The sequence below is a fragment of the Protopterus annectens genome, chromosome 5.part1 (assembly GCF_019279795.1).
Source record: "Protopterus annectens isolate FY-2018-M chromosome 5.part1, PAN1.0, whole genome shotgun sequence".
In the NCBI taxonomy this organism is placed as follows: Eukaryota; Metazoa; Chordata; order Ceratodontiformes; family Protopteridae; genus Protopterus; species Protopterus annectens.
In genome coordinates this window covers 321,073,712-321,087,153 of record NC_056736.1, presented here as the reverse complement: position 1 = coordinate 321,087,153, position 13,442 = coordinate 321,073,712, and the positions used below count along the sequence as shown (strand labels likewise).

General features: G+C 38.2%; 1 protein-coding gene across 1 annotated transcript in view; it reads left to right on the top strand.

Moving 5' to 3' along the window:
• DCT (dopachrome tautomerase) overlaps positions 1-13,442 on the top strand; it is a 220,206-nt gene that overhangs the window by 170,548 nt on the left and 36,216 nt on the right. The window contains exons 3-4 of the mRNA XM_044072999.1: positions 2,711-2,811; positions 5,093-5,259. Coding sequence (XP_043928934.1) covers positions 2,711-2,811; positions 5,093-5,259 — 268 coding nt within the window. The remainder of the gene's footprint in view (positions 1-2,710; positions 2,812-5,092; positions 5,260-13,442) is intronic.

Below are 13,442 nucleotides of genomic sequence, written 5' to 3'. Positions count from 1 at the left end.
ACACACACACACACACACACACACACACACACACACACACACACACACACACACACACACACACACACACACACATACACACACACGCATATACACACACATACGCACACACACACACAAACACACACACACACACACACACACACACACACACACACACACATACACACACACACACACACAGACACACACACACTTGTTGCTAACTGAACGTCAGTTATCTGAGTTGTAGTCAAGGCTTCATTCCCGTATCCCATGGGACCAGATAAGGTAAAGAACTTTATAGAGAAAAAAAGAATAATTAATGAAAGACCTAGAAATGAAGGATAAAGCTGGCAAAGAATGAATCAGGAGGAAAAAATCCTATATCTCTCGATATAAGTGAGATGTGCTTTTGGTGGTTTGTTGAAAGTTTGTTAAAATGTTGTTACGAAAGAAGAAAAATGCATGCAAAGTTAATAAATAGTACATGAAAGCACAGATGATTAAGACTGTGAGCTGTTAAGAAGATGCTTCTTGTAGTCCACTATTTGATTGCTCACTCTTCATTTGCCTGCTGTGTTACACTGAAGAAATCACTTTACCAAACAGTACTTTGGGGACAATGGGAAAATAGGATAAGCTTCTGAGTGGCCTCCTAGGCTGCATGCCTAATAACTACCTTTAAACATCTTGGTGTGGAAGTTCTGCTGTGCTTATCAGGACTTTGAATAAAACTGAGCATGGGATGGAGTATGAAATAATTTTACTCTGCTAAGCCATGTAAATAAAGCTTTTCAAAAAGGGATGAATTATTACAGTTTAGAACACGAAGTGGAATTTTGCACATGACAAAAAATGACCCAAAGACTTGAGAAGGCATATAGTTTCAGTAAAGAATCAAAAGGAAAAGTGATAAATGAAAAAGTGGGATGGTAAGAAAATTGTGTGAGCTTATGGAGTTTGGAGGAAGAACTGCATATCCAAATAAAACCAAAGGTTTGTTGACAGGACATATATTCCTCTAGACATCTTTTAAACACCAAATTTATATGCAAAAGATCTTTCTTTACTTTCATTTGGGCAATCAATACAACACAGTCACCATACCTCTCAGCTGTCCATTTTTTTAGAATGCCCAGATTTTTGCTTCAAATTTTGGGCTGTTCCTCACAGAACTTGTGATTTTCTGGCAAATCACTGAGGATTGACTCCACTAAATAATGACACACATTTGAGTTTCAGATGTTATATCTTTCATAAAATGCATAGTAAAACAAAACCTGTCATTCCATCAACTTTCTAGGTTTATAAGTGCAATATGCAAAATGTTGTCACATTTTTGGACCTTTGTATACCCATTAAGTTAGGCTTTATCCTGATTTCTTAGGCTAAGAGGTTGAGAGGTAGGACTATCATGCCATGACTGGTAGCTTAAATTCTTGTTCAAAGACTGTTTCAGTCCATAATTTCTTCACTGTGCACTAGTGCTGTATTAGGAATAAAACCCAAAAGAGGGTTTGTGATTTTTTATGAGCTACTCTGGTTCTAAGTCATTGACAAGCAGTTAGAGAAGCAATAAATTGGTGGCTTGGCAAAGATGCTGAGTGTTTTTCTCACTATATAATTGGAAAGAAAAAAACAATAGCTCTTTGGTACTTGAATTTGTGGGGTACATTGTGAATCCCAGTTTGTCTAAATGCACTCTTTTGGTCTGCTGGAAATGTACTGTACTTTGTAGGTAGTTAACTGTTGGATAACCATGGATTTTTCATCAATATTGATAGACTAAACTAATAACCTCTACCAAGGAAGATTTATGTTTATGGCTTCATTCTTGGCAGTCCATTGCATTGTTCAAGCATACCTCTCAACTTCTTTGCTCAAGGATTCTGGAAAAGGTCCAAAATTAAGGACAATTTTAAAAATTACTCTAATTCACTTAGAAGAATTGCAGTGGTGGTGCTGCGGTAGCGTTGTCGCCTCACAGTAAGACGTTGTCCTGTTCGATTCTCAGCTAGAGTGTCTTCTGTGTGGAGACATGCGTGAATGGGTGTACCTTCGTTGAAGGTTGTGCGTCAGGGCTGGCAACTCAGCACGTAAAAATCTACTGCCAATCATTAGCGGACCGGAGTTCCACTGTGGCGAACCCTAACCGGGAAAAGCCGAAAGACACAACAACTCTAATTCACTTAGAAAGTTAATTAAAAACATCAGCATGCATAGTCTGAAGAATAAGAAGTACGTAACTCTAACGTTTGGCATTATTGACTGACTGTATTAGTAGTGATTTATTAGAAAATAAAAAATGCAAAGGACAGAGCAATAATATGAGACAAATTCGTGGACATTCTGCAAAATCAGAGGCAGTTAGGTATGTGTTAAAGTCTTGGCATAGAAAAGGATGATCACTTGGTCCTGCACATCTCTGCTAATGAAGAGCAGGAAAGTTAACTGAAAGAAAGTTTTTTGTATATTTTGCAGATGTGATGGGAATGCATTGGGCTTACTTTTATATACCCTTGATCAGGGCAGCTGTATATAGGTTTGGCAATGCTGTACAGACAAATGTGTACATTAGATGGCAGCTCCTCTGACAGTGTGCCAAATCGGAACCTCCTATATATCTGTGGTTAACAAAGTCCTTGTCTCTTATGTGTATCTTTATCATTATTGTGTCACATACAATGATCAGTAAGACTGAAATCTGTGTATTTTTGTGTTTTAACAGGACCAGGCAGGCCCTTTACGGCAATAGATTTTTCACATCAAGGACCTGCATTTCTGACATGGCATAGATACCACCTGATGCTGTTGGAGAGGGATCTCCAGGTAAGACAACATCATGCACTGACTTACTGTTCAACACTGCTATAGGGAGTGTTTTATGGAACCCAGTATGTCATCACACATATTGCAGCATAAAAACTTTGTTTATAAGATAATTTTGTAAGTAAAAGACATTCACTCTTAGCAGGGGACTGTGTATGTTGGTAATAAAATGAAGCCTAAAAGTATTTTATATACTAGTGACCTTTTAGAGAAGTAATGACTATATTAGAAAAAAAATGTGGCTTGGAAAAAAATTGTATAGCAGTGAATGAGTATCTGCCCATCCATGTTTATATGATTTTTCCATTTACTCTTTAGTTAACAATGCTTTCTGTATGGCAGTTCCTCCATTGCCTCTAAAGTTCTCAGTCTACTGTTGTGGCAGTAGATCCTGTCCAAATCTTGCCAATGATTGGCCATGTCCACTTGCAGCTGAAAGTGTAGTATTGTGCTATCACCTGTCCACTATTTAATTTGAAATCTGTTCCCCATACTTCAAACTCCTTGGTGAAGAGTTAACCTTTACTCTTCATTTTCAGAAATGCATATCTGCTTGTATAAAACAATGTGGAAAATAAAACAGGGAAAATGATTTGAAGCAGGGTTAGATAAAATCTGAAATTGAGCCATATAAGCATCAGTGGATATTGATATTAAGGTATGTTGATCTTAGGGGAGCATTAAGATCTCTCAACCATTCCCCTTTTCCATTTAACTCTTCTTACACATGCAGTCTCTCCTTAGGCTCTAGGCCTATCTCTGTGATCTCTCTTTTTAACTCCTCTTGAGTTAGTTTTAAGCCTTTAAGATGCAATTTCTTCTAGAAAAACTGTTTTGAAACCCATGTAAACTGATAAAACCTAATGAAAGCCCGCTACACTGTTTTATTGCCTCTGAACTAGGTTCATGGCTGAAAAGGGTCGTAGAACCAGTCCACCTATCCGGTTACCAAATAGATAGATTGAGATCATCAGAAGGCTGGTTGCTAGTAGGACAAATGGTGTAGCTAACGCAAGTTAAAGGAAGGAGGTGGGCAAGTTTTTTTTTTTTTTTTATCAAGGTGTCTAATTCTTGCATGGGATATCTTTTGTTTTTAGCTGGAGTATAGAGACGGTCTTACGGAAAAAAAAACAGATACAAAGAGGGTAGGTAAAGACTTATGTACAAAAAGAAACCATCAAATAAAAGTAAAAGCATGGTGCTGATACTTTTATTTGATGAAGTTTCTTTTTGTATGAAACAAAAGTGCTTATAATTTTTTTATGAATAAACAGTTATTTGTACTTGTAAAGGTCACTGTGGATTTGTTCAGATATAACATATGTGTGGAAATACTAAGCTTTGTTTTTCACAGTCCATTTCTAGCAGAAGTGACTGAATTAAAGTATTTACTTTTCCTGGAGGCAGCTGGACTCTTCCATTTTTGTAAATGGAAAAACTGAAAATTGTAAGGCTAGAGATGGGTGCCATCAACACTGAAGCACTGATTTTGTTTTACATTTTTCATCAAATTATAAAGTCCCATCCCCAGATTCTAAACTGAGGAATTGCACTGGGGTGCAAAACATGGAGTTGAATTAGAATACGTAATGCGATGAACTGCTAGAAGTGATGGAAAGAGATAGGAAAGCATAATGTTTTGAATATGCTGATATTGTTCAGGGGTAAGGGAAATATATGGGTGCTTTATTAAGGAAGAAATACTTGGCTGAAGTATATAATGACATATAAATAACTTGGTCTGATAAATTTAGATGGGAGTTGGAAAAGAAGAAATAGCATTCCTCAACTAGAGATGGGCAACACAGAAAGGAAGAGAAGAAATAATAGCTTTATGGAGCAGAGTTAAGAACTTTAGTATGGCATTTGAATCCAATCCTGCCACCTTGAGCAAGCAACACAGAACCATAGTGTGTGTGTATGTTTAGTAATAATTCTATTACATATATGTTTAGACTTCACCTGGTTGAGCATTCATTTTGTTGCCCTGGCAGTGCAGTGTAGTTTTTTACCTGACTGTTAACAGATGACTTGAAATTGTCGATTTGTGCTTTGGTGAAAAACTGTCTCATAAATCTGGCTGGGATGGACGAGCTAGATGGTCAGCAGAGGGATCAGTAAAAAAAAATAATTTCTTATTGTAGCTGCTACTGTAAATCATGATGTGAAACACTGTTTGGACATTGTTTGCAAATAAGTTGCTTTTCACATTTACATGTGTATGGCATGCTGGAAAAAGCATAAGAATTAACATCAGCAGCTATGTAATACTATTTTACAGAGACTCACGGGTAATGATTCTTTTGCACTGCCCTACTGGAATTTTGCAACTGGAAGAAATGAATGTGATGTGTGTACAGATTCTTTCTTTGGCAATCAAAGTTCTGATGATCCCAGTCTAATCAGCCCAAATTCTAGATTCTCACGCTGGGAAATTGTGTGCAATAGGTATGTATGAGTTCTTTGTTGTTTTTGTATTCATTAATGTGCAGATTGTTTGACCATGGGTTATTATACTCAATGCAGAATAACTAGCAAAGATATAGCACAGCAGAGAGAAATCCCAGATTGTTTACTGCTGCTCAGACTATACAGAAAAAGGCACACAGTCTGTTATGTACCCATACACAAACCTGCAGGTAAGCAGTATGTCAGTATGTGCTACACTAAACATCTTACATAAATTAAGGTACTGGAGAGGTTTAAAATGCAGTATTTATCTTTTGGTATTAGCAGAAGCTGCAATTTAATTTGGAAAAGAAAAAAAATAGTTTTGTTTGCTCAGTTTTTGTCCATGGCTACACCCACGAAATGTCCAGAAAAAGTTTCAGGCAGTAATTTGCACACATCAATTAAGCATTATGTGCAATGAAACAAATGACTTTAGTTAACTTGTCATTTACTTATGCTGTTTCAATGCTCTACCACATAATATAATTTTAAGGTAAGGTGCTCTACATGCAAAACCCATAGAAGTGTCAATGTGGTGTCTTGAACTATGACACTCTCATTACAACATTAAACTTGGTAACTATGTATGTTAGTACAATAGTATCAGTATTTTACATTACACATTTCTAAATACACACACTACTGTTACGCAGGCAGGTGTGTGACTGCATGCAAACACATGTGTCATGTTTGCTTCTAGATGCCCAAACTACTGTGTCATCTGCTACTCTTGTCACAGCAATGTACCTTGGTGTTAACTGTTTGTTGGAGTTTAACACTGATTTTATCACTTTTTTTGTAGCAAACTAAACTGTTTAAAAAAGTCTGCTTTTTGAAAAAAAAAATACAAATGGCAGTTCTTCTTTTGAAATAGCATTAAAGATTTTAAAGGTACTGTTGGCCTTGTAAGGAAATTGTTCATTGGCTGACTGAAACTATTTCTCTGTCAGTCTATTTACATGTTTGCCAAACCATGCTATAGCACTTGGTGGCAGTTAATAACTGCTGATTACACACAGGATTTATGAATTATGTGTTCAAGCAAAGGTTATACAGATGTGACACCCTGCTAGTGCTTGAACCTTGGTTATCCAAACACAGTTTGTATTGTTACTAGCCGGTGCTCTTAAAGCAGAAAAGATATGTAGTTACAGACATTATTACTGCAACTGGATACACAACCCTTTAGCCATATTCATTGCAGATAGTAAGGAAAACATGCACAACTGCAAATGAACATCTGCTGTCTTTATTGACATATTTACTTTATCACTGTAATAGGACCACTGTCTACATTTGATGGGTAGAGCTGCTAGTGTTCTTATAGGTTCATAGGTACATAGAAGGTTACTAGGCTAGTGGCCCTAGAGCCTTTACAAGCCTAGCCATGTTAATCCCAAGTCTCCCTGTTTCCTCTTTTTTTAGGTAGTTTGCAGAACAAATTGATGAACAGAGTGGGTCTGTGATCAACATTAGCTACCCCTGTCCATGAGGGACATGGGTGTCAACCCAGGATGAATTTGCAAGGGTGTGGTCCCCTCTTTCAGGGTTAACCCATTCAAGGGTGTCCTGCCCTTTACAAAGAAAAGAGAACTCTCCCAGGGGCCCCTGCCAGCTTCTCCAGGATCATTTGCATCAACGCATTGAACATCGATATGCTTCTGTCTCTGCTGATCCAGATTCAGGGAGCTAAACCCAACTCCATTTCGATCAGCCAAGGGCAATGGAGAACATCACCCATCCATCTTCAGAATGGTGATCATCTATTTCTCAGGACCAACTGACCCATGTTCAATTGCTGTTCACATGGAACCCTTCTTCACTTCAGCCTTCAAACACTCATTCTGGTGTGGAGACTTTTGCCATTAATTGTCATAACCACTATTGACTACAGAAATGGTTACTCTCCTTTTAATTCCCCTCCATTTAGTATCCTTTAACTGAACTCTCTACACATATATATCTTTCTGTTTTGGGAGCCTAAAAATAGTTGCATAAAATGTGCCTTACAGTCCTCTAAATGCACAGCTCAGCAGCAGTAAAAGTTATCTGAATGATGTTTTTTTTATTTTGCGGTGGTATTTTTTATACAAACATTACTTTAATTCTTTCCTTACAAATTCTCAGTCTTGGTTGTTATGCCTTATTTACCCACCCAACCACCTTGTGTGGTAATTCATTCCTTGAGTTAAATATGGTACAGTATTTATGCACTTGCTTTTTAGTGATCTGATGAATAAAGGCAGTATTCATAGTCATTGCAATTAGTCCTAAATGGAATTTGCACTGTCTGCTCCTATGCTCATCTTTGGTGAAATTCAGAAGATAAATATGCTTAAACAAAGCAGTTTGAAGATGATTTGGACAAATTTATGCAAATCGGGTACTAATGACATTCAAATGAAGATTTTCTGAATATTTTGCAACTATCGTATGTACTTGAAGTACCTTTTGAAACTTTTGGCAATTCTTAGCTGCTCTTCTATGAACATTGGTCCCATGTGCATAAGCCTTACAAAAAGCAGTCACAACTTTTCTATCTACTTTGCAATCAGTGAAGTTGCTTCTTTTAGCTACTAGCCTGCCTGTATGCACTTGTTTAAACATTGTGATAGACTCTAATTACTGCAGTACATAGTGACATATGTCGTCTGCTAAACTTCCACACTGCATGGCAGTGGTTGCTGGCAGTTGTCAAAGAGTATTGGTTTTCACATCACCTCTAATGACTCCAGCAACATTCTTATCACATCATCTGCAATAACTCCAGCAACATTCGTATGACATCACCTCTAATGACTCCAGCAACATTCTTATCACATCACTTGCAATAACTCCAGCAACATTCGTATGACATCACCTATAATGACTCCAGGAACATTCTTATCAGAGTCAAATGTATTAGATGTGTTAGCAAAGGGAAGTTTCCCCTTTCTGTCTAGTTTGCAGTTGGACATTTTAATGTAAAAAATAAGAAAGTGCTCCTTCTCCTTCTGTCCCTCTGGTATATGTTTTAATAGCCAGTGTTGTAATGGTCAAAGTTTGAGAGGTATGCTTAATGCTTACATGTGTAGTACTGTGTGACATTTTAAGATCAGCTGAAATGATTAAATCTACAGCTGTGACTATTTTCTTTTAGGATATATTTAGTAGCTAAGATAATGTATGTAATGAATTACTTCAAATCACTTTCCTGTTGCTGTCAGCCATTACAGTGTGACTTGTCAGCATTAAGCACCTTCTCACATGCACATAGCTATGAAAAATGACACCATACACATTTCCATTTATGAGGCATACTAGAGATTTCCTGTGGATACACATAACAGCTATGAGGATGTGTCTGTCATCATGACTAAAGTTGTCTCGCCAGAGTCTTTCTTCCTGTTACTGCATACTTTTATAATCTACATGCACATATTGGAACAAAATTAGGTCAGTCTCCCACACACGACACCTAAACTGTTTCATTCATGCTAGGTCATAATACACATTGGAGAAGGGTAGTAAGTGAAGTATTACTTACACTCTGTCTGTCATGGTAACCTATAATACCTATACGCAGAATTATAATTTATTCCTTTTAGGGTATGGCATTGTGATGTACTTCAAATCACTTCTATTTTACTGTTTAACTTATATCTACTCATTGACAGCAAAAACTGTGCTCAGAAAGACCCTTACCAAATGCAAACAGCTGAAATTAGCACCTAACACATTCAAAGAACTGGGATTTATAAGCCTGTAAAATACTAGTAACTGACATGTTTAACAGTTAAGTAATGGAGCTGGACAACAAATCTCACTACATTACACCACCCATTGTGTTTCTTACTAATATATGGATCTTCCTTGACTTACTAATTCCTTTTAGCTAGTTCACTGTTTTTGCAGACTGTCAATGGTGAGCGTGGCTCAGTGCAGGTAAAAGTGGTGGACTGTGAGTTGGAGCTGATTTATAAACTTCTTGTGCAAAAGAGGCTCAGCCATGCTGAGATCTATGAATTGTACTGTTGCACAGATGTGCATCTCATTGTATATGTGTAAATGCATGCGGATAGCTAAGGGCAAGCTGCTCTGATATGCACTTTGATTGTACTCCACTGTTTTATAGCAGTTATGTGTTTCTACTACTATTAATGTCTACTGAAACAGTGTTGCACTTCCTTCCTAGTACAAATCAGCATCACTATTTGCAAAATACACCCATACCCTGCCTGACTTCCAAAAAAAAAAAAAAAAAAAGATACAATACTACAGCAGTGAATCTGTAAGTCCACCTTAAAATTCAACATATATTAACTTCCTTTACCAGACATTAGTAACACCTATGATTTTACCAAAAATAAAGGGTAAAAAAGGAAAACAAATCTGCTGTTTGTATATGAAATATATATATATATATATATATATATATATATATGTACTTTTAAATCACGAATGACCATATGGTCAAAAGTTAGAATATCGAGATAAAAATGCAGAGGTTTCAGTCTACTGAAAGTGTAGGATGTCGAATTTCATGTTACTGAAGTGCATGTAGTTGTTATAGTAGCAGTAGTGTAGAACGATGGTTCGTAGGTTCATAGGTTGATACTAGGCTATCTGCCCTAGGGCATTTATAAGCCTAGCCAGAGTGTGTTTGGTTTTCGCCACCCTTTTAGATTAGTAGACCGTGCCTTTGAATAGTAGGTCACAAAAGATATCCCTTTTACGGTTAGTTTATTGTGCCTCTGTCTAGCAGGGACCCAGAAGAGATCCCAGGGGTAAACGTACGATCTCCCATCCACTTGTCAAGATTTCTCTTGAAGAGGGTCAGTGAGGGGCTCTGCCTAACTTGGATTGGGATTTTGTTCCAGAGTGAGGGGAGCCTCTGGGATATGAATCTGTCCCTCCAGCATGTCCTATTTATTTCTGTGCTGAGGTTTACGTCCCTGGAGCGTGTAGCTCTAAGGGATTTGGATTTCCTGAGGTGGAGCATGTCCATTAATTCTGGGTTGGACATGGCTTTATACGTCAGGCACAGATCGCCTCTGAGTAGGTGGTAAGCAACTGAGTAGAGCTGGAGTTTCTTTATCTGAACTGCATAGAGCATCTGTTTGAGTCCCTTGATCCTTTTGGTGAGGTACTTTTGGGGTCTTTCCAGTTGCTGCAGGTGTCGGGTAAAGTACATCCCAAATGGGGCATTGTATTCAATTATGGGCCTGATGAGTAGAGTGGCACAATGACCTCTCTTGATCTACATGTGAAACCTTTTATGATAAGGTGGGCTATATAGAAGGTCTTTCTAACCACTTTGGCAATGTGATTGTCAAAGGAGAGATTACTATCTACTTGGGTCCCCAAATCCCTAATTACTTCTTCCGTACTTAATGGATTACCACCTATGTGGTAATTTGTGGACACTTTGTTTTTCCCAAAGGGGATGACTATGCATTTTTTGGCATTTAGCTTTAGGCCATGGCTCTGGCACCAGTTATCCATCTCTGTGAGACCCTTTTGGAGGATGCTTGTGTCAGCTGGAGAGTTGATTATGGCACCCAGTTTGCAGTCATCTGTGAACTTGGTCAGCCATAGTCCTTCCGTGTTAGCCTGTACCTCAGAGAAATATATACCGAACAAGAGAGGTCCCAGGACTGAACCCTGTGGGACGCCACTTGTAACTGGTTTAGAGTCTGACATGGCACCTGCAATTCTGACCATGTGGGTTCTATCCCTGAGCCAGTTTGCAACCCATCTTATGACATAGGGGTTATTTAAGCTTGTGAGCTTATTTATGATGCCCGAGTGGGGTATTGTGTCGAAGGCTTTTGCGAGGTCCAGGTAGGCTGTGTGGACTACCTTCCCTTCATCTATGGCCCTGGTAACTGTTTCAAAGAAGATGACCAGGTTCAAGAGGCAAGATCTGCCCTTAACAAAGCCGAATTGGGTAGGATCCAGTGTCTGGAGGTTCCCGATGTCTTTGTTTATGAGTTCCATGATGATACGCTCCATAGCTTTGAAGACCAGGCTAGTCAGGCTTATAGGGCGATAGTTTCTGGGGTTCAATGTGGCACCACCTTTGGGGAGACCACTGTTGCTGTACACCATTCCTTGAGTACATATCCTGTAGTAAGGCTGAGATTGAACAGTGACTTTATGTGAGGGTTAAGTTCTTCTTGAAGCTCATGTAAGACGCAGCCCGGAACACCGTCCAGTCCCATTGATGCTGTGTTTTTTGCTTTGGAGAGGGCAGGTCTCACCTGTTCATCTGTGATGTCAGGGAGGCTACATTCTGTTGGGATGGACAATTGCTCTTTTTGGGGGGGATGGGGGGAGAAATTTGCACTGAACCTGTCTGCCAGGATGTTGGCAATGTCTGTGGGTTCAGTGTATTTTTTGTCATTTTGCACTAACTCAGAGCAAATCTGGGAGTTGCCATCCAGGTACCTGACATAACTAAATATAAGATGGTATTGCTTTAAGGTTTATATTGTGAAAGTTAAGGAAATATGGCAGACTTTACTGGAGCTGTTGCAGCTGAGAAGGTAGGTTTAAACTGTTAGAAGATGGAGTGAATATATTAGTAGGATATTTTCATCAGGTTTAACTCTGGTTGCACTCCTTTAGGTAATCCTCCCATGGTGCTATGGATATGAGAACATATGTGTGTCAGTATCACATTGTTGGCCACAGGCGTCTTTGGGGTTTCTTGGCTAGATTACACTTCTCAAGTTTTAAGTCAAGCAGGCAGGGCAGATCCTCTCCCATGCAGCAATGCAGTTCACTGATGTAGCCAGTATCATGATTCTGATGTGCACAGCCATGAGAATTTGGGGGAGTGGGTACATTACTTGACTAATCTTGTTAAGCCAATTTTTTCCTATCTTCCCATGTTGTGTCACTAATTCATGAGTCAAGTTTATGCTGGGTGGGGACTGACTTATCACAATTTTATATGTGACTATATGAAGAAGCAAATTATATATGGAAATATATTTTTGTGAATTTCGATCTAGAACTGACACATGAAGATAGCTAGATGTAGACCCAATGTAGAACAGATAATGCATTTTCTGTTTTTGTTTGGGGCATTTGTACCTGATAACCTTTGACTAATCAGTGCTTGGTAGAAAACTAGTGTGCCTCTGCTCTAGCAGGCCTAAGCTGATGTTCACATGATAGTCATGGCTTCTTGATTGTGATAAGCAAAGAGCTCTAAGGGGTCAGCATCATCAGTGCAGAAAACTCAAGAGTCTAAGATATACTGAAGCTGCTAGTTGATGGAGCAAAATATGTTGATTGATTAAAGAGGACAAGGTACCTGAATGAGAGGGTAGTTGAATCAAAGGGGAGAAGTCAGCTGGAATACACACCATCAATATCATATATGATCATAGGCTACCACCATCAAGATATGCCTCCCATTTCCATGACTGAAAAACATGTCAGACCAGGGATGAGCTCATGGGTACTCATAAGATCATTAAGGCTAGTCTTGAAGAGTGAAAAAAACAAACAGTATTCGAATTAAACCAACCAAACGAAACTGGAAAAGCTGCAAAAGATTTTATTCTGGTACCTCGGCTGAGTGCCTTCAAAGGAATAAACATTCAACTTTTCTTGCACCTTATATACTAAGCATAACACCAAACAATTAAATAATTAAATAATTAATCAATTACAGAAATTTAAAAGACCCAAGCAAAGTTAAAGAGACATTGTTTGTATGAATACATATATAAAAGACATTGTTTAAATATAAATACAAACAAATACATTCAAAAATCCATACAAAATACATACAGGAAAAGCTGCCTAGAGGAGCATCACAAAACAATAATGTTATTGACAAGATAAATGTTGCAATAACATGCTCAAATCGTGAGATTAATTTCTAAATTCATGCCCCTTGGTTTCAAAGTGCCGAACTTCAAAATAAATCTACTTTCAAGGTTCAGAAGATTCTGTAGGTAATTACCAGTATTACCTGATATAGGTTTGGCTAAGGCACAGAAAAATAAGGAGTCCATATTACCATTATGAACTGTATTGAAATGTTCAGAAATCGGGCTATCAGTTCTAGCATTCCGAACATCACCCATGTGTTCCAAAATACGTATTTTTAATTGGCGTTTTGTTTGACCAATATAATATTTAGATGGAACACAATCACAGCCAATCACATACACTACCCCACA